This window comes from Etheostoma spectabile, chromosome 1 (genome assembly GCF_008692095.1).
Source record: "Etheostoma spectabile isolate EspeVRDwgs_2016 chromosome 1, UIUC_Espe_1.0, whole genome shotgun sequence".
NCBI classification, from domain to species: Eukaryota; Metazoa; Chordata; class Actinopteri; order Perciformes; family Percidae; genus Etheostoma; species Etheostoma spectabile.
In genome coordinates, this window is record NC_045733.1 from 16,270,936 (window position 1) to 16,293,474 (window position 22,539).

A 22,539-nucleotide genomic window follows, 5' to 3' on the forward strand; every position below is an offset into this window, starting at 1 on the left:
AACAAAGGCCAAAGAGCTTTTTTTATCAACTAAATATAAACTGAAAAACAATGTTTTGAATGTTCTGAAAGCTGTACTCAGTATTCTAACTATTATAAACTGGAAACCCGCCTCGTATCGGCATCAAATAATTTATTTGGATGATTCCTGCCTTTAAAGGGCAAGACAACTTTTAAATGTCTGTGTTGAGCATTCCACATCCAGACGAGAAAGATGGTACCAAGTTGTAAAATTCTCTCCCCACAAAGATATCTGTGCCCAGGCAACAACACGTCACAAGTCCTCTGAACCAGCATCATCATCTCTCAAGCTCCAAAACTATTGTGGCTTGCATACTGCTCGACTGAGTATGATTCTGTGACAGCGTGTGACAGAATGAGATTACAATAGTTGTCTTTATCTAGTGTCTGAATGCTGTGACACAAAACACTGATATATTTAGAAAGAAATGCTAAAATTAGAAATTCTACACAGGTATGAAATATTTAAAAAAAAAGTGTTTCAGCAGTTTTGTATCTCACCCCATTCTCCTCCAGAGCAGCCAGCGGCTTGTTGATGCTGTTGACAAATTTGTTGACGTGTTCAAAGTGTTTGGTCATCTCAGTTGCGAGCACCATATCAATGATGGCCTGTCGTAGTGTTCGATATTCATTCCTAGAGAGAGAGAGAGAGAGAGAGAGAGAGAGAGAGAGAGAGAGAGAGAGAGAGAGAGAGAGAGAGAGAGAGAGAGAGAGAGAAAGAAATCGGATGGAAGCAGGGAGAGGAGATGAAGAGGAAACAGAGAGTGAGATGACAGTGTGGTAAAGCATGGAAACCCGTGTTTCAATCCCTTCTGACTGCGGTGACAGTGGCGATGAATGGATGCTTTGTTCACCTTCCCCCTCTGAGAGGACCAGCACATGTGAGCTATTCTGCTTTGGGACTCAAATCACATTACTACCCTGCCACTGTCAACACACACAAACACACACACGCGCACACGCACACGCACACACAGTGTTGCTTTCCTCAGCACATATGCAGACTTAGCTTATCCCCTTATGATACTTTAGGTGATGCACAAAAGTCAACAAGTTCATCTAATTTGAAACACATTAAAGGAATAGTGCAGCCCTTGTGTCAGTAAAAAACTGTTAGAGTAGCTCTTTTAGGAGACACTGATGTAAATATAAATCTTTTATACACAGTTATTTGACTGCCGGTTAGATTAGAGTACTTGAGGTCTTCGTATTGATGTTTTTTTCAGGACTTGTAGCTACATGCTTCTAAATCCACTAAACTTCAAAAGTTCAGGATAACGGCTAAATGACCTATTCCTTGTGTAACAACTCTCCTACCTTTCAATGTTTTTGAAGATGTTGCACTTATCATCTCTTGTGGTGATCTGGAAGGCCAGTGCTGCATGGTGGCTCTCTAGCACAGCGGTGTCATTGTAGAGGATGGCCAGCTCACTTCCTGCGTTGCACAGGAAGCTGTTGGTGCGGCCTGGGTGGTCCACGTCGTGCACAGTTGCCGCAATCAGGGCAGCCACCTCATCAATGGGATCTAAACTTTGCTGTTGGGGCAGATGGGCAGATTGTTGGGCAAGGAAAAGTCTAGTATATTACCACCTTGGTCTAAAGTTCTGAATGATGAACTGGGCCAAAAGCTAGCACAGTATAACCTTATTCTACATTCAGGAGACATGTCACATCCGGCTCTCAACACAGCTGTTACCTGCTTCCAGGTTAGCTTGCAGCTCTAAATTGTAAAAGAAAGTCGTGAATTATTAGGATAATAACATTTCATGTTCACCTTAATTTAGCTGCATCTACAAGGGATTCTAAGCTTTCCCAAGATACCAAACACATGCACCTGACATACAATGTGCATATTTGTAATGTCACCCAATATAAGCAATTATACAGCTATAATGAAATGCCAGATCGAGCAAATATAGAGTATTCATGTTGTTGAATGTGTGTAGAACACAATTTTTTTTTTAATCTAATTTTGAACCTACTTTTGAAGTTGTCCTGTTGATTTTAATATTAAACAGAAATAGTTAATAATAAAAGGACTTAAAAAGTATAGAAAAAGTAAAGTAAAAAGTAAAGTACCTAAAATAATTTACAACATGACAGACCTGCTATCCTGTCTGTAGATTTCCAGGGATTCATTAATCTTGGGTGATGTAACACCACAGTTCATTAGCTAAGCCAATAAAAGATCACTCCACTGAGATCCGAAATAGACAGTTTGGTAATCAGCTTAGTCAGTGCACAGCTTCAACTAGTTACTGAGCCACTGACACACTTGGGCCAAAACCACGACTCTCTTCAATAACATGGAATCACTGACACTGACACTCTGAGGCGGGAGCTGCGCTTGATAGTACTACAATCCCAACATCTAGATACTTTAGCTGTTTGGACCCACTTGTAAACTAAAGGATGGCAGCTTTTAAAACACACACACACACACACACAAACACACGCACACACACACACACTCACACGCAATGTTGACTTTGAGGACCATCCATGTAGTTTCACATCTAATCATGAACTTCCAGTGTGGCCACCGTGTTTTTCTCTCCAATCAAACATTTACGGAACATTCAATCATTTAAGACGTTTTTTTGTATGTAGCATTGAATTTGACAATGCCGTTAACAGCACTCTACGGGCAGTGTGACTTTAAGGATAAAACAAAAATGCATTTAATGAAGTGACTATTTTTATAGCATACTGACAAAACAAACACTTGTCGCTTGTTGGGAATTATTAGGATTGATACCACACTGATCACACTATAAAAACTTTAACGACAGAGCTTACACTGCCACATTATTCACATGTTATAATAAATAACAGCTAAGTGACCTGAGTTTCAACAGCCTCTCTGATAAAAGCTAATAAACTATGTATGAATCAATATCTCTGTGCGTGTTTTGCACATATGCAGTACAGCAAAGGCACATCCGCAGCGAGGGTGGGTAGTTGCTGATTCCCTACAAGGCTCATTGATTACGGTTCACCGGCTACAGGTGTCTTGTCCCAAAACTGATCATTTGCCATAAACTGCTGTCTACTTGCAAATGATGAAATTGGGGACACGCTGACTCTCTATATGAGCAGCAGTGAAGTTGCCACAGATTGACCCGTGGCGTGGTAAATGTGGTAAACAAGCTGGGGCTGTTTAACACATTGTTTTGTTGTGCACATTTTTCCGGCTGTTCTGCGCACTGCTCAGCCAGGTTCCCTGCTTCTCCTGCCCGGGCCACATCGCCTAAAACCACGACGTGTGACTGCTACACGAAAAAAGCGGACATGTTGGATCTCCACAAGCCGCAGAAGAACCGCGACCGATTGAACCTGCAATATTTATAAAAGGTGAGTTTTATAAAAAAATGAATTACAAGAAAAAACACATTCACAAGGCGCTTTCCTTTTACCATAGAAAACTGCCTGTGACAGCACAGTGCAAGTTCTGCTTACAAAGCGAGGCCTTATTAGCACAAAGTACTTTAAGGTGAAGATTTTCAAGTCTAATATAATGCTGGATGGTTTAATGCATCATATTTTAATTCTGGTCTTTTGTGAGTAGAATCTGAATCTGCAACGTTCTCTGTCAGGTAAATGTGTGTTTTCCTCCGAACTACAAGTACACAGTAAGTCAGCAGTATAGGCCTATAGTTGCATATTAAGTGCTTTGGGGGCCTTCTGTAAGTTATTTCGGAGTACAGTATTTCTGGAGAAAGCTGCAAGCAGCAATACAGGAGACAAAGCAATCAACCCATTCCAAACAGGCATGTTTCAGACAGGCACTGCACTAGCGGGTAATAAAGATGCAACTAACGATTATGTTTCATTGATTCATTTGTCAATAGTTTTCTCAATGAATGAATTAACCAAAATAAGACAGATCACTCCTAAGGAGACATCTTTAGTTTTCTTATTTTGTCCAAATAATAGTCCAATACCAAATATGTTTATTTAGTATCAAGACAAAAAAAAGGCACATTTCCAAAAGCTGGAACCAATACATTTTTGTTTTTTTTGTTGAAAAATAATAATATATTATATTTTAATACATTTTTATTTGAAATATTCTTAGTTTATTTGTTAAATTACCTTGACTCTCTCCTTGCAGAGAAAATAGGCCGTTGCATGCAGGACATCAGCTGCATGAGAGGAGTTGTGGTAGGAGTTACTGGAGTGGTAGTTAGCTTCAATCACTTGTAGCCAGGAGCGCAATGTGGCCTCAGGGCAGTTTAGGAACTCGCAGACCCCAAATCGGGAGAAGATCTTTATGCCCAAGTAGGTCAACGGCCTGCGGACAAATTCAGTACGGTATGGTTCAGTATTTAACATAAACTCTCATCCAAAGCTTTTTAAAAATTAGACACAGTTTATCTGGTAGCCCTTAACTGTGGGATTGCCTCACCGTCTCATGGTTGCAGCCTCCAAGTTGACGATGTCAAAGTCCCAGGACTCCTCGTTCTCCATGGTTTGGGCAATACGAGGTGGGATGTCATTTAAAGACAGAGGAGTTGTCAAGTGACTGGGGATATGGTGGGGCTCTGTGAGCAAAAGATGACCCAAGAAAGAAGGCATTCAGATAAAGAGAGCTGAAAAATAAATATATCTCTAAAACGTAGCACAGCCCTTCATATTATATTTTTTGAATTTTTTTATGTAAACTTACGTTTTGTGGCTAATATGTATTCATTTCCTGACAATCTCCGTAAACCATCCTGTGAACAAGAAAAAAAGAAAGAATGTGTCAGGGACTGATGTAGCAAGTGTAACAAACTGACTGCACCATTAAGCGGCTAGGAGCATCAACACAGACAAACATGAGCTTGGACTTCAGAGTAAAGAAAGACCAAAGAGACACCATTCATGTTGCTGCACATCATGTTTATCAACTGTCACAAATGATTCATTGACCTACAAAACAAGACAAACGATACCCAGGTTAAGCCCCAAGTCAGGGGGAATTTCCATCAGAAAAGTGATTCCAAAAACACATGTTTTCAGAGCACCAGGAGTATCTGGAAAGATTTACATCCAACTAAATTGTCATTTTAGTTTGTTTTTAACATTTCTAAAGAAGCCTAAAAACCTTATACTATGGCTAGTATCTCAATAGTTCATTTTCAAATAATTTCCCCTGCAAAGAGAACATAATATCTGTGTTTATCATAAGTCAGTGTGACTGAATGTATTGCTGCTGCAATTTGAAAACGTTGCAGAAGGAAATGCCTTTTGACTGAGGCCAGAGCGTAACAAATTACAACATTATAATAAATATGAGTAAAACAAAGACATATTTTCCATATTAACACTTTTTTACTTGTTCTTTTATCTGTGCTATGACACAATATGTTGTAGGCTATGTTATGCTGACACCTCATGTCGTCTCCCCACTAGCAGGGAGTGGAGGGATGAGACAGCCAAGCTGAGCTTATTGATGATACCAATATGCAGTTTAGAAAATCATTACCATATTTATGAACTCTAATAGTTGTGTCAGAAATGACACCATGATAATTTATGTACACGTGTCAGATAATCTACCGTAAATTATTCCATTACGACATTTGTCCTCTGGGCAGTGCTGCATGCTGCGGTAGCAATTGTGGCTTATCTGTGGGGTAACAGTTTGTCACCCAAATAATCAAACAATGCTTCTCAGTGGTTAAAGGTATAATGATCTGGCTCTTGACTGTGATTTATATCCACTGTGGATAATCGACTTGGAAAATTAAAGATTGATCATACTATTTTTAGCCACACTTGATGGATAAATCGACTGTCCAGGCATAATTATTTTTAGAACTATTGGATACGTTGCCATGAAATTTTGTACAGCCATTTATGTGCCCCAGAGAACGAATCCTAATGACAACGCTGATCACATGGCTTTTCGTTAGCGCCAGCTGACATTTGTGGATTTGAGTGAAATATTGCATCTTAATATTGCATGAAAGCTACAGACATTCCAGTTATTCACAGGGTAAATTATAATAACTTTTATAATAACTTTGCCCCCTTACCCCTTTTTCTAGTGCCATTATCAGATAAAATTGTTTTTTAAAATAGACCAGACCGGTTTTGCGTCATCAGGCGGCAATCACCAAGGCCTCGCCCCCTTTTGGGGGAAAATTTCACATAGAGAGAAAAACAGTAAAAAGCCAAAAAGCTGTTGTTTAGTGGGTTAACCAAGGTTTTCACACTAAGATTTGAAGTTCAAAAGATACGTGAATATTCACAGTCAGTTTGGTAAATTGCTAAATGAAGCTGGTGACAGTTAATAGGCTACTGATGGATAGCTAGCAAGACATTGGATTGGATGAAAATGGATCTAATGGAATGCTACTACACGAGTGAACCCAGTGAAAAGGGTTACATAAAAGAAAATTGTGGGACCAATGGATACTTCGAAACCCAACATCTAAGCTAACCAAGAAACAACTACTAGTTCAGTGTGCCAATATCCGCAGTCGCAGACTGATATTACAACTAGAGATTGACGAGGTACAATGATGCTACGGCAAGAGGGAGCTAGGACGCAAGGTCCGAGGTTGGGTACCGAGCCCCAGAACAGACAGGCTTAACACAGGGGAAGCTGACCTGAGAGAGATGATTATAAGTAAGATGGATTCCTGGTCGATTACCATGGAGTACCCTCTGAAAGTCTGCTAGAAGATGTGAATCCCTACCGAGAACATCATCCACACCTCCTGGCTAAAGAAGCTGACTGCACTCCATGCAATCCCACTGCTGAGAGACGGGACCCAGTCAGAATGGTTAACGCAAGGCCAGACAATCCTGATTATGAAGGACGCCAAAAGGAGCAAATCCCTGCAATTTGTCAGACATCATTACAGCTAAGATGAGTTGACACATGGCCCAATACATGAACAGTACACAGATAGGAATTGGCAGAGACATTAGGTGAGCCAGACACCAGTTACTGGCTGACAGAGCAGTCCCTCAAAATTGCAAGAACAGACGGACTAACCTGTGCGCTGCCTGGATCGACTACAAGAAAGCCTATGACTCAATGCCGCACTCATGGACACTGGAATGCTTGGAGCTGTAGAACATCAACGGGACACTAAGAACCTTTATCAAGAATGTAATGGAAAACGCTGTGGAAGACAACTATAGAGGCCAACATAAAGCCAATCGCACAAGTTAACGTCAAGTGCAGCATATACCAAGATGATTTTCTGTCCCCACTGTTGTTTTGCATATGGCTGGACCCTTTCAGTCAGATTATCACTAAGAGTGGCTGCAGATACCAGTTCCAAAGTGGACTGACTATAAGCCACCTTCTCTACTTAGATGACATTAAAGAACACGCCAATTTGTTGGGATTTTAGTTTATTCACCGTATCCCCCAGAGTTAGAGAAGTCGATACATACCCTTCTTATCTCCATTTGTGCTGTAACTCTGTCTGACACCCCCAGCATTAGCTTAGCCTAGCAAAGATCCTGCAGGTAACTGGTTCCAACTAGCTACTGCTCCCAATAAGTGACATAATAAGGCCAACATGTTGCTATTTACATGTTGTGATTTGTATAGTCACAGCATGTACAAATAACAAGGTCACATGAGCCACAGCCATGTTCTAACCGCATACTAACTGGGAACTATATTTTCAGAAAGGCGAAGTACCTCAACTTCTGCTACGTGGGCGGAGTGATTTGCTTGCAGTGCCTGAGAAGCCCGGTCACGGAACAGCGCTCCGCCCTGCTTTGCCTTTCTGAGAATATAGCTACCAGTTACCTGCAGGATCTTTGCTAGGCTAAGCTAATGCTGGGGATGTCAGGCAGATTCAGACAGCACTCACAGAGATGAGAAGGGTATGTATGGACTTATCTAACTCAGTGAATAAGCTTAAGTCCCAATAAGTTGGCATGTTCCTTTAAGCTGTGTGCCAGGAATGATAGTGACACTGACTCAATGACCCACATCACAAGGCTCTACAGCAATGATGTTGGAATGCCATTCAGATTTGATTAATGTGGTTAGGTTGTATCAAAGAGAAGTAAGATGGTCACAACTGAAGGGGTGGAACTACCAGGGGGCAACATAGCTGATGTTCAGGACAACCACAAATACCTTGGAATACCACAGGCAAATGGAATCCATGAGGAGGCTGTAAGGCAGTGGCCTACAGACAAAAACCTACACAGGGTAAGGCAGGTCCTGAAGAGCCAGCTGAATGGCAGGAACAAGGTCAGAGACATCAACACATATGCACGTCCAGTCATTAGATAGCCAGCTGGTATAATGACCTGGCCAAAGGAAGAGATAGAAGCTACTGATATCAAGACAAGATAGCTCCTCACAATGCATGGATGGTTTCACCCCAAGTCTAGCACGCTGGGACTATACACCAAGCAGAAAGAGGGTGGCCGAGGACATGTTAGCATCAGAGCCACTATCCAGGAGTACATCAGAAAGATGGCCCCAAGTGATGACCTGCTAAGTGAATTTATCAGTGGCTGGCAGAGTGTACAGGAACATCTGTGTCGAGTATGGGCTGGAAGTCCCTAGGTCAACGTGGGAGGCACCTCCAAAGGTGGCAGAGAATGACAAAGCTAAGATCTTGTGGGACTTCCAGATCCAGACTGATAAACTGGTGATGGGTAACCAACTGGACATTGTGGTGGTTGACAAACTGCAGAAGAAAGTAGTTGTAATAGATGTATCAGAAGGAACATGAGAAGCTTGAAAAATACCAAGTGCTTAGAGAGGAGCTAGAGAAGATGTGGAAAGTGAAGGTAACAGTGGTTCCAGTGGTAATCGGAACACTTGGGTTTGTAATCCCCAAACTGGAACCGGTATGTATAGGTATTTTAAGACAACAGATGACAGCTCTTCTCTTAATGTTCATTGGGTCTTCGGAGTTAAGACTTAGCACACCTCACCTGAACAACCGCATACAAACACATATGCAACCAGGCACATCATAAACCAATATGATCGTAAATAAATAACAATCTGAACCTGGTTTTCTGGCTTTATCAGCCTTCATCACTTATGCAGAACAAATCTTTCTGGGGAAAGACCATGTGTAATGCCTCTGTGTATCTAGAGTGTACATGTATAAGTAAAGCCATGCTTATTCATCTGATCCATCCAAAGAACAGGATGTTTCAGGCCTGTTGAGTCAAGAGGAAGAGGTCCAAGTGTGTGTGACTGTGTGCATGTGTGCAGAGAGAGAGAGAGAGAGAGAGAGAGAGAGAGAGAGAGCGACGAGGGGGGGAGAAGAGAGGGTGGGGTGGGCTTTCCTCTTCAGCCTACAGGAGCACAAAGGACAATCTAACACTCCTCTGGGGTTGTTGCCAAGACTGCCAACTTGGCACTCTTTCTACTTTTGTACTTCACCATTGCTGTCTTTTAATCTCTCTCTCTCCCTCCCCCAAAATGAACAGATCTCCACCACACACACACACACACACACACACACACACACACACACACACCCACACCACACCACAACCACACACACACACACACACACACACACACACACACACACACACACCACACACACACACACACACACACACACACACACACACACACACACACCCTCTCCCTCTCTCTCTCTCTCTCCTCTCTCTCTCTCTCTCTCTCTCCTTCATTTAACACCTTACCATGGACTTTCATGGTGAATGGAGATTCATGCAGACATGCGTGTTATCACTGTGGAATTCTCCAAACGCTCTGACGTGTGTTATCATATGGGAGTCGATTCATTTGTAGCGGAAGGAAGCTGTTTGGGTGTTTCAGACTTTTCAAAAGACGCTTGTGCTCTACAAGGCCTGCTGCTTACCGTCATCAGCCCCCCGACGAGATCATTCGTATGGGGATCTTCATCCTTGGTACCGAACTGCGGGGAGTAGAGCTCAGTTGTTCTCAGGATCTCCAGTACCCGATCCAAGGCCTCTGCCACAGGCATAGGGCTGCTTTCCTGCGCTGCATTGATGATGTTGATTACCTGGATGACAAAATAAGTAAGGTTAAGTAAAAATAAGTAAGGTTAATTTATTATTAAGCTTTTTTTTTTTAAACACACACAGCCACAGACAGACAGACAGACACACAATATGTGCTTTATTCTGGAGAGATGCCTAAAGGGAATAACTAAATAGTCAAATGATGCAGCAGTGAAACTGCAGCATGTCATATGACCCATCCCTGGGGACTTTCTTTGTCTTTTTTTGTTTGCTTTTGCTGTTCTGTTTGAATTATACGGCTGAATTAGTTGTATAATAAAATTAGTATCGTTATTGTAGTTACTTTGAGTTCCTGTTAGTGCTTTTGTTTGGAAGGTACTGGGCAGCCTGAGCCACACAGTGAGGTGTACATATATGGGTAAGCAGGGATAGTAGCAGGTAGACACTGGGGAGGGCTAATGGTGTTTTTACCAGGGCAGGAGAGACACCATTGTTCTTTCTTTCTTTGTTTGCTTGGTTACAAAAAATGGTTAAATAAACCTCACAAAAAGGCCATGCTTGCCTGGACAATTAATGTTTTTATTGCCTGCGTAAGATTCATTCCTTCTGTGCTTCAGTGGCTGTTTGTTTTTGGAGTTTTTTGTTTGTTTTTGTTTAGTCTGAGGACAACTCACCACTACACCGACTATCGAGGCTGCAGACTACATAATCCTATATGATGCTTTCCAGTCTCGTGCATGAATGTAGCATTTTATCATCTCCTTTAACATGGTATGCATGGCCTCTAGCCTGGGTGCTAATACAAGAAGTGCTCAGGGCGATTGTGGCAGCTCAGTCATGAGATACAGAACACCAGTACACAGAGCTAATCATATGATGAAGGCCGGGAGGGATGACGGGGAGGGAGATTAACCCACCTTAGTGATGGGAGCTTCGATAGTCATGGAGTGGATTCGGGCCATTGAGGAGTGCCTTCGCTGTGAGCTCCCTGGCAGGATGAAGAAGAAAACAATACATCCCAATATTATCATTCAACAACAAATTAAGTACAAATTAAGTACATGCAAACACACTAATGAGTGTGTTTGCATGTGTGTGTCCAATCAACACTTGATGCAAACAGACAACTGGGAAAGTTTCCATCGTGTCTCTCTCACTTTCCTCTCACCATCGCTCCCCCGAGATGTTGTGGATCTTACGTCCAGAGAGCCTTTCCTCCGGTCTTTGTGCTTACTGGATTGGATGTCTGGGGAGAAGAAAATACTTTACGTTTACACGCACACACCAGGGGCGTTTCTAGGACTTGAGCAGGTTCAGGGTTTAGCCCAAACTCATTAAAACAAACTGAATGTAATGCAGAGAGCAGAGCAGATCACAAACACTGTGTGCCCAGCTTGTAAATGACAAATGCATGTTCATTTCAGCTGCCCAGTTTGTAGATGTTAGTTAGATGGCACACACATTTGGCCTAATCACAGTTGGTCTGGCAACTCATAAGGCAAAGATGTTGTCCCGGTATGTAGGGCCACATATGATGTGGGGGATCTGGGGGTCCTCTCCCTGAAAGTTTTAAGCATTAAACACTTAATTTCCTGCATTTTGGTGAATTGTTATGCACCTATTTCTACCCTTTTCTGCAGCAATTTATGCAGGAAATATCTTTATTTGTGTAAAGGGGGACATAGGTGACAATTCAAAAAATAAAAAACATAATGGAAAATAATGCAGTAAGGTTCTCAGGCATTATATTTCTTTTCAAATACGGTATTTTTTCTTCTGTTGATTAACATTTCTCATTTAATGTTATTTATGCTGAGTCAACACACATGTAGGTACAATCTGCTCCTCCCTCCTCTTTTGTGTCTTTTGTAGATGAAGTTACCTCTTCAAATGTGCATGTGGCACTTATTTATGTGATTGACACATGCATTCATTTGAATTTGTTAATAAACCCCTGGACTGTAATATTTCAGATGTGTTTCAGTAAGATTTCTGCTCATGTTTAACTGATCGCATCTGTATTTTCTGGCTTTGGAGGAGTTGTGATATTTTGTGAAAAATTAAAGTTATAATATTACAAGAATATTTCAAAAAATAACTGCAAAAGTCTGCTGTGCATTACGTTATTGCTCTGCTAATATGGTAGGCCAGATCTCCGACCTTCTGACAGACACAGAGCCCTGTTTGAGACTCTGGTCTCTGAATGAGACAAAGTTTAGGGAAGTGGCTGAACACTGCTTCACATCGGAGGTGGAAAACTGAAACTATAACAATACATGGAGCACATCTGTCGCAGAATCCCTGCGTTCATTATGACTGCCTGAAGCAGCACAGACCACGGAAGACGCTCTATTGTTACAGAGAGAGTGGACACAAAGCAACGGACGGGTCAGAGCTCTGTGTGTTTGAGCCTGTATCAAAACTGCAAACGCCACAGGAACCTCAAACAAGAAGCAGCAGTATTATTACGCATCTAAACTTTTTTGTTGCCTACATTAAAAATTACATTCAGAGCTACCGTCAAAACATTTGGGGCTGAAGCCCCGTAAAAATTACGTGGTAATGCAATGCCGATGGCACACGCAAACCGTTTGGCCCCCCATACCAATATCCTTTGCAAGAGGAGGGGTGGACTCCAGAATTTGGCAGTCAGTTTTTGATCACTATAATTGTACTTAATGAGTACTGTGGTAATGAGTCTGTGGTAACTTACAAGTTAAGTTTAGTTTTGAGGTTTTAATCCAGTAAAATTTGAATAATGGGTCAAAGTTGCGAACAAAAAGTGCAAAAGTGAGACTTAAGACTTGCCCAACAAAGTGAAATGTAATAATTTACGTCATATCAAACATTGTCCAGATAAAAATAAGCTACTGGAAATCCTCCAGAAAATTGGATCGTCCAAGCCAACCTCAAAGGTCAAATCAATAGATAGAAAATAGCAGATATTATAATCTATTTTATTTAAATTGTCATCTCTATCCAAGGCATTTAAAGGAGAGGGCTGGTGTTAATTCTATTTTTTTCTTATTTTCAACAAATCCCATTAAAAGATGATGAAACCCAACAATAGTGCATATCTCAATACTATCTGAATTCCACATGGCACTCAACCTGGATATTTACTGTTATCAGGGTTTTGTAAAGACAAAGTTTAAAGTGATAAAAAGACAGAAGTGGTAAAAGTAGACTAAGAAACAAAAGAAATTAAAAACAGAGAAGAAAAAGAAAGCTTAAAACACATTTTTCAAAATGGCAAATGCTAACATAACTCTTTTGACCGGGTTGTACCATAACATTCAAAGCATATTCAACCTTTAGTGCCCCTAATCAGAAGACCTAGGGGACGTAGGGGGGTTGCATAAGTGCTACTGTGAAATATACTGTGCTATAAGACCATGCAAAGCTTCATAAACAAACGGCATGATTTCAAAGTCACTTCTTTTCAGTGAGCTGGTGAAATGACGCCAACACAGGAGAGATATGATCCCTGTTTAGTTAGCCTGAGGAGCGTAGCTGCTGCATTTCGAAATCAGTTGCAGCTGTGAATTGGCTTTACGGTTGATACCACAATACAGAAGGGAACAATAGTCCAGTTTAGAGGAAATAAAAGCATGGATAAAGTTTTCAAGGTCAACAAAAGACAGCATTCATTTCTCAGCGAGATAAAGCAGGACTGGACAATGATTTTCTGGTATGGTGCAATCACTGACATATATCCAAAGTTTTGGAGTTCAGATTCCCAAATGTGTCTCCAATTTATTGTTATTTACATCTAACAGATATTTGGTGATTGCAAACAGTAAGTTAAAATGAGTGCATCATTTGTGTAAAACTGGAACAGTTGTTGTGCTTTCTAATGACTAACACACTGCCGGCTCTCACACCCATGAAACCTTTGACAGATCACGAGTGGCACAGTCATGGAAAGAACTTCCATCACTATTGCTAATAACCTACAACTCTACTAACAAACTACTCAAATCTGAAAGACTTGAGCATAAGAAATCACTTGTAATGTTATTCTAATACAAAGTAGAGTTAAGACCGAGCTCTCTTGCATCAACACTGGGCATTTTCAGGATGGATCTTACCTGTCTGAGACTCTGCCTGCACACATTCAGTGGATTTATCACTCTGCATGGACAGAATAGAAAAGCACATTGAGACATGGCGGCCAGAATGCTCCTATTATTTATTATTAATCAGCAAAACTGGAAACACATCTCACCTTATTATTATCATTTAAAGGCCGGTTGATAGACACATAGTGTCTGATTTTTCTGTGAATGACAAAAGCTAATTAGTACACCAGAAATAAAGCGATCCAATCATTAGTCATTCAGTATAATTATTCGGTTGCGGGAAAGGTAATTTATATTTGGCAAGACTGAATGAGCCATGCCTCAACATACGGTCACTCACCCTCCCTGTCCAATTACAGGTGTGATCTTCACATTTTGCTGAATGCTGTCTCCATTCTTCTTTTTGGCATAATAAATCCCCTGCCACTCCTGGAACATACCAAGACAGAACAGAGAGAGAAGAAATGAAACATACAGACAAAGGAACCTTTCATCATAACAACTGACAACATAATAATTAGAATCATTTAAAAAATGTCTTAAAAGTGAGTGTGGACTGGATGCAGCATGGCGGTGTTTGTGATGCATGTTGGGTGGTGATGTAGGGATGGTCAGAGTATTTCAGAGAGCAGCAAGTTGCTTTAATGGGTAGGGGGAGCGCTCCTGGAGTCCGGCGCGCTTGTTTCATGTCCCCCCACCAAAAGATTGCAGTGGCAGCTTAAAAAGGCCGTTCCTGCTGTTAGCCTGTCTGGGACTGACCTTCGCTCTCTATGTAGTAAGATTACAGCACAGCCATCAACCGTTCTTCTAATGCACATGAAACAGAGCTGCTGGATGGCCAGTGGCGCTCACTCACAGCACACATGGATGCACAGACACAAAGGCAAGAGCGATAGTCTACATGTCAAGACTATATGTGCACAAGTATCAACAATCACTAGAAAGTGATCATTTGTTTCCCGATGAGATTAAGTTCCTGATTAATAAACCTTGAGAAAATTGTCTTTGACCTGAAATGTATGGTGGAGATGATTTCATGAATGACCATTACCTTTCCTTTCTGTATGCAGGAATTTATTGTTTCAAGGAGATCAGGCTTATTCTTCTCACTTTTAGGCACTTCCATTATTTCCTTCCCTATGAGCTCGCCTTGTTGGTAGCCCATAATAGACTCGTAGGCAGGGTTCACGTACTGCGAATGAAAGGTAACACAAGTGTTAGCGCTTAATTTGAGATGACAGTTTATAAAATCCATCAATTATTTCAGACACAGTTAAGATGATGACATATGAACCTTGTCTACGTAAACAATTTAGAGGCACTGACACATTTGTTGCCTATTTCCAGGAGCACAAAAACATATATTTCATGTAAAAACACAACATGACACATAACAGAACATAACATGGCAACAGTGCTTTGATGTTGTCAAAAGGAGCCATTCAGGAAGACAGGGACCGCAACTGATAACTGGGATCACAAGACATGAACAGGCACTAAAACAGCAAAGGAGGGAGGAAGTAAGAAAGAAAGAAAGAAAGAAAGAAAGAAAGAAAGAAAGAAAGAAAGAACAAGTGGGAAGACAGAGTAAGAGAGAGATGACCTGTTCCATCACAATAAAGCAACTAGAAGTATTAAAGTTTATTAGAAACCCACCTGAATTACTTGATCTTCAGAAGTGATCTCTATGGCCTCTTGGCTTTGTTCTAGAGCTGTGAAAATAGCATTTCCAGCCCTTGTACAGGTGGAGAGAAAACAGTTTCAGAATCCTTGTTAAAATATGCAACAAGTTGTGTCTACAATCTCGATTTACACTTTTTAAAGAAAGAGTTAAAAAGTATGAAAATTGGCATAAAAAAAGTAGAATTGTTAAAAGCCGATCATCTTTCGGATGACCTGCTCTCAACAGCCTTGAGTAAGGGTACTGCTATATTCAACTAATCTAAAATGTAACAACAACACTGTACAGTACAAAGTACACGACTCACCTTAGTTTAAACTGCGCCCGCACCTCTCCATGCTCCAACTGTAGCAGCTCATTATAGCAGGCCATCATATTGGCATTCTCCACGTATCTCTAAGGGTTAGAGGGCCACACGGATCAATCAAAGACAACTAAAATTTCATTTTCATATCAATGTACCCATTACAAGATATATTTTAATGCTGCTGATGCCATGACTAACAATAATTCAGGTATAGGGAACTTAAAGCACATGTCTCCTGAACAAACAAAAAGGTTTTACAATCTGTATTCCTGCCCTACGTTGAGTGTTGACAGTAGGGATATAAAATTTTTTCGAAAGAATAATTCAAATACAGCAGCAGGAGACACATCCACCCACCCACACCCAACCCCTTTTCCACACACGCACACGCACACGCACACGCACACGCACACACACCCACTCTCTTACCCTATTAAAGCCGGCATTGATCAAGGGCATCACAGAGGCTTCTTCTCTGTCTGGCCTTAAAAAGAACACATGTTAGTACCCAAACATATCTATGAAAATTGATTGTATAAAGAACATTAGAGGTTTGCTCCATATGGCCTACAGACCTCCGCTGAGTCAGGCATTGTAATTCTGACAATACTCCAAATCATTAGACAGTGAGAGAAAAGGACAAGAAGGAGCAGAAAGGGAAAGGAGGGGGTCAGCAAGCTGTACGTACCTTTTCACAACGGCGACTATCACAGTGTTTTCTGACGCGTTGACCGCTCTAATTGACCTGAATGTAAACAGAGGGAGCCTTTTAGCCAGTAAGCAGGCTGGTGGAAAAGCCCATGGCATGAAAAAAATCAATGTATTTTTCAGTTTTTCACGCTCCGATTCTCCCAGGCAGGCAGAGCCCAGTGGTGGAGCTCTGTGAGCAGGCTTAGGCCTCTGAAAGAATGCTGTGTACAGGGCCACTCATCCGCCTGTGGTTTCCCCCAGCCAGCGGTCATAAAGGCCCTTTAGTTCCCCATCGGAGCCTGTGCGTGTACACTGAACATATGGATGGGCCAAAATGAATGGGGTTAACATACACACTGGGCAGGGCAAATTAATGTTTGTAAATGTGTTTTTGGTTTGGGCAGAGGCTAAAGATAGAGGGTGGTATGCTTATTTCTCATCGACATGACTCCGCTAGGTAGCATGCGATGGGAGCTGATGAGCCTACAGTGAACTGGCCATTTACCCCAGGACAGATTCATGACCGCATGTGTCACCAAATGTACTGTAATTCGTGGGGGCTATAATTGTATAGAATTTAGAAAAAGTTAATGTAATTCAACTATGTCCACTACATTAGTGATTCCCAACCAGAGGCACTTCTTCTGTTGCCAGAACGGTATGGAGAAAGACGGTGGAGTAGCTCGACTAATTTGAAAAAAACAATAGTAATTACAATTGGATATAAAAACAAACAAAAAAAGATGTTTGAGGTTGACAAAGACGTTGAATTGGGAAGTGACATGCACCCCAACTGTAATGCTCATGAAGGACTTGTCCTTGCTCATTATTTCACAATATCAAAAACGTATCACAAAATGCATGGAAACGTCATCATTAGTTCAGTTTTGTGTTTTTTAGGTTTAATGCTAATGTAACTTTTGTTGCTAGTTTCAATGTGAAACCTTAATATCAATAAAATATTTAGTTAAATTTTTGTTTGTTGTAACATTTTGTTCCACATGTTTTATTCCTTATTTAATTATTATATTTACCTTTTTTTTGATACTATAAATGCTGGAATAATGTTACATATCACAGACATAACAGAGATGTTCCATTTTCAGTGGATTATTCATTTATTTTTTATTACTTTATTTAAAATAAATCATAGAAGGTGCAATGTGTAGATACCGCTATTGAACTGAGGCATATCAGAAATTTCAGTTTACAGGAATCTACTGATATTGTTTTATTGGAATTGTGATAAATGTTCTGTGTTTGACTGTTCAATGTCCCATAGCTTATTGCTGGCAAATGATATCTATGTTCTCATCCTTGTATAAGAATACAAAGCAGTTTGGATGGTGTCATGTTATATTGATCGATGACATGTTTTATCTGTTACACAGTGAATGTTGAACTTTAGCAAAACTTGAAAAAGAAAAAAAAGAAACCCCGAAAAGTAAAAAATATCTGGGGGAAAATCCCAATTACATTTTTTTTTTTGTACCAGACAAAAAGTCACCACACCGCATCATTGTAGAAACACAACATATAAATACGAATATAATACAAATAGTTACAAATACATTGATTAGGAGATTGGTAGCTTACCGGCATAGTGCTTCAGCATCAAAGTGTCTGGAATGTCTGTGGTCAATGATGACGAGGTCATGATGCTTCTCCAAAAAGCATTCAAGAGCCGACTCGGGTGTCCGTGCCATGCTGCACCTGAAGTTGCCCTTCTCACATGCCCAGCAGAAGCCATTACTCTGACTGTCCTCTTTGGCAAAAACTAAAAGTACCTGCAAAAAGAGAGATGACTAAGCACATACATCCAGCTGTTTAAGTGACCTCTTGAATTGTCATACTACTACTACCCAAAATATGTCACTTATGGAAAAGTACAATTAAAGAAGGCTTTGTAAAGATATATAATACGCAGGCACGGCAAATATGTCAAAATGTAGAAAAACACTGACGAGAAAAAGGCAAACATCAGATAAATCTTACATTTAAACAGTTTTTAAAGTGTGTTTATTATACATGTACTTATGATTCAACAATTAATCATTTAGTTGATAAAATGTCAGAACATCAGCATTTCTTAGAGCACAAAAGTGACATCTCCTAATTGCATGTTTTGTCCAATTTTCAAAGATATTTAATTTACACTGATGCAAAAACAGAGAAAAACCGCCACATCACCGCGAATAGAACCAACTTACTTTTCAAATTTTGGGTTTGTTAAACTTAAACAACATAATATTGTCAATTGTGAAGTATTGTGTACATCTTACTTGTACATGATGGGAGAAATGCTACGTTCATGCACATGTGGTCTCTTCGGTTTGTCACAATTATTATTTGAAATGACATGGACACATTACAAAACGGCTACAGGGCTAATGGATATGTAGCTGTGATGCGATTAGAAATAAATGCCATAGCTAATCATGGACGATCTGCCTCAACCCTGCACTATAGAAGTAGTTCAGTAAGAAACGAGAGAAGAGAGAGCTACAGTAAAATGTGGTTTTGATGCTTCAGTGTCTCAACAGCTCTGAGTTGTCAAGTCATCATTGGTGCATTCATGCTCATTTGTGCCGGTCATCCTAATCAGCCTGCAGTGTGGGCTTGACTGTGACCTCAGGCCTCTAGCGGACAGGCCCTGATTGATCAGGCTCAGCTCGTACTCGGGTGCGTCACAGATTTTATTGTTCACTGTTGTGATCTATGACACAATTAGTCGAGGTGGCCTTGACTGGCTGCGGCCCCTCCCACCCGCTCTGCCAAGCCTGTGGCAGAAAGGGCTGCTGCTACCGTCCAACCAGTCCTTGAGAGCACAGGCTTTCTCTCTGCCAGTATACTTTCATATAACCCCTCGCTTGCGTAAATACTGGACCAGAGATTTCGGCCCGCCTCCAAGAGCAATGCTGCACTAAGAGCAGATTCATGAGTCACTCTCTCAAACAGACGTCATCTCCAACTGTTGGCAGAGAGCAGGATGACAGGAAAGAAGGGAAAGTTTGTTCTGCACTTTTGAGTTTGCATCACACCTGTAAAATTGAGTTAGGGGACAAAAACCTGACTTTGTTGGGAAAACTAGAGCAACTGTCCTCCACACAATGATGGGATATAGGATTGGTTGTTTTGACAATTTATTCTAATGATCAGTGTGCTTTTATTCCAGTATGCAGCTTCAGGCCTGAACATAGAGCCCTTACGCCTCTTAGGGGTGTTGTTAATGCAAACCATATTCCACATATGAACATTTTCCCTGCAAGCGCCAATAAGTGTCCGGGTCATAAATACATCACCACTGAGTCCTGCAGCTATGTTCGGTACGCACAGGGAATTAGATCAGAATTCCACATTGGGATGTTGGTAGAAAAGTCAACATTCCCGCAGAGGTGGAGGAACGGGTAACATAGGCTGAGATAAGGTCTCTTCAGATGCCTGTGTTCAGACTAGACAGCTAGGCCTCGCTCAATAATAACACACCCAGTCGCAAGAGATTGGAGAAAGAAAAAAAAAATCTCACAGTATATTCAAGCACAAAACACGGTTTATGCTCCAAAGAAACCAATGGAAAAGGCAGAAAAAGTTGCAGAGAGACAAAGACAAAAAGGAGGGAAAAAAACTAGTTTGAAGGGGGCTCTGTCTAGAAAACATCATTGTTGAAAGCAGAGAGGGCCTGGCCAAATCCTGTGAGCCATGTAAAAAGAGGAGGAGTAGAGAGGAGGGCATGACAGGATCAGCTGTGAGTGACAAAAACAGGAAGGGGATATCTCTTTACCTCGTTTTCCTACTGTGGTCACACTCGAGTGCATCAGACAATAAAGCAGAGTCTGTGGCATTAAATATCAGGACGTCTGATGTGTTGCTTTTTATTTTTACTCTAACTGAATTCATATCATCATTGTTATATTAAATGCAGCTGTTTTATTTCAATGAATATTGGTATTTTACTTGCAGGAGCTATGTAATTGGGCTGCGACTAACAATTATTTTACGATTGATTGTTTTGTCTGTGAAGTTTTTTTCTCTCAGAGCTCAAAGTGACGTGTCCGTCTTGTTTTGTCCCACCAACAGTCCAAAACTTAGAGGGTTCAGTCAACTAATATCCGATAAAGAAAAGCAGCAAATCCTTACATTTAAGAAGCTGGAACCAGCATGTGTTTGGGACTTTTGTTAGAAAAATGAATAAAACCATTAATCAATTATGAAACTAGCTGACAATTAATTTCTAGCTTTGCAATGCACCCTTGAAACCAAATTGTATACACTCTCAAAATACATTAAACTATTCCTAAAAAGCTGACTCCATGTTTTCACACAACAAGCACGCCAAAGGAACAAGCACAGTACCAGACTGTATAATGACCCATTGAACGTCAGAGAATGTCCTATTCGCAGTGACGCAACTGGTCCATGGATCCTCTGTGCAGTTCCTCCATAACGTGCATTGTTCATTATGGTACGTACTTGGTCATAAATGTTTGGCCTTGTTGCCCTGACAACCCTAGGCTGCATCGCACACAATACTACCATTAACATTTTTTTTTTTCTTCCTTTTCTTTGAAAGTTTGCATGGGGACTTTTGATCTTTGAGAAATTCAAGATTGGTTCTGACTTTATACAAAAGTCGGTGATGTTTAAAAAAATTAAAAATAATAATCTTAGAAAAACAATGCTCCAAATATTGACAGTCACACAAAGTTTAGCTCTAGGGCCCAGCTAAAAGCCCCTAAATGATGGGAACATAAACATTTCACTGGAGCACTTCTGTTGTTCCGTGGAAATCCTTAATGGATTCAAGCACATAAGCATTAATCATTCAGCTGTTTGGCATTGTTTTACAATACCTGAAGTGGGTCTTTAAATAACTTCATTGGTCCAAATTGCACCTCTGTTAATGTGGTCTGAAAGATAAGAAAAATACAAGGATTAGAAAAAGAAATCATTTCAGAAATGTGATATTTTCTTAGTTATTTCATGTTTCGTGTTTTCTTGACATTTGCTTTTCTTCATCACTGTTTTGGGTCCCACAGACCCTTTGTTTATGTGTTATACACTGACCTCATATTAAAACCCAATATGCAGAAAAGTATGTATGAAGTGGTAACCCTGCTCTTTGCAGCTTCAATGACAATATACAGGATAGAAATAATCATGAAGCAATGCTAAATCACCAAAGACGTAAATATTGTTTTATATGGGTTATGTATGAACATCATACTGTACATATATATCTAATCATTCACAGAAAAGAAATGTGTTTTATTTTGATGCACTTGAGTATTTCCATTTCATTCTACTTCATACCTCTCCTCCACTACATTTCAGAGGGAAATTTTGGACTGTTTACTCCACTACATTTAAATGACCGCTTTAATTCCTAGTTATTTCGCAAATTAAGATTGTACTTACGAAAAAGTGATCATTTTATAAAATATTGATTTAGATGAAACTACCCAAAATAAAATAAACATTACACAATAAAATCAATATGATGATATAGTATACCACTCAAAAGGGCAATTCTTCTGCATCAGAGAAGTACTTTTACACTTTCACTTCAATGACATTGTTGATGCAGAACCTTTACGAGTATTTATATATTACAATATTGCTACTTGAGTACATTATCTAAGTACATTTTTTACATCACTGGTTTTAAGACTTAGTTATAGTCACACATTTATCAGATTGGGGCTTTGGCATTACATAATCCAATAATATAATCTATACATAACGCCATCAAATGGGCCTTTCTACAACGCTTTTACTTTTGATACTTTCAGTACATTTTCAGTGAGATTTTCAATG

At 40.4% G+C, this 22,539-nt stretch overlaps 1 protein-coding gene across 2 annotated transcripts in view; it reads right to left on the minus strand.

Moving 5' to 3' along the window:
- pde8a (phosphodiesterase 8A) overlaps nt 1–22,539 on the minus strand; it is a 48,953-nt gene that overhangs the window by 4,641 nt on the left and 21,773 nt on the right. For both annotated transcript variants that reach the window (XM_032512897.1, XM_032512889.1), the window contains exons 2-19: nt 21,576–21,632; nt 18,322–18,512; nt 16,724–16,780; nt 16,465–16,519; nt 16,036–16,124; nt 15,704–15,782; nt 15,099–15,239; nt 14,388–14,476; nt 14,194–14,245; nt 14,057–14,099; nt 11,134–11,211; nt 10,883–10,953; nt 9,842–10,006; nt 4,690–4,738; nt 4,429–4,564; nt 4,116–4,314; nt 1,338–1,555; nt 522–654 (exon numbers count right to left, since the gene is read on the minus strand). In XM_032512897.1, the coding sequence (XP_032368788.1) occupies nt 522–654; nt 1,338–1,555; nt 4,116–4,314; nt 4,429–4,564; nt 4,690–4,738; nt 9,842–10,006; nt 10,883–10,953; nt 11,134–11,211; nt 14,057–14,099; nt 14,194–14,245; nt 14,388–14,476; nt 15,099–15,239; nt 15,704–15,782; nt 16,036–16,124; nt 16,465–16,519; nt 16,724–16,780; nt 18,322–18,512; nt 21,576–21,602 (1,872 nt within the window). In that variant the 5' untranslated portion in view covers nt 21,603–21,632. The remainder of the gene's footprint in view (nt 1–521; nt 655–1,337; nt 1,556–4,115; nt 4,315–4,428; nt 4,565–4,689; nt 4,739–9,841; nt 10,007–10,882; nt 10,954–11,133; nt 11,212–14,056; nt 14,100–14,193; nt 14,246–14,387; nt 14,477–15,098; nt 15,240–15,703; nt 15,783–16,035; nt 16,125–16,464; nt 16,520–16,723; nt 16,781–18,321; nt 18,513–21,575; nt 21,633–22,539) is intronic.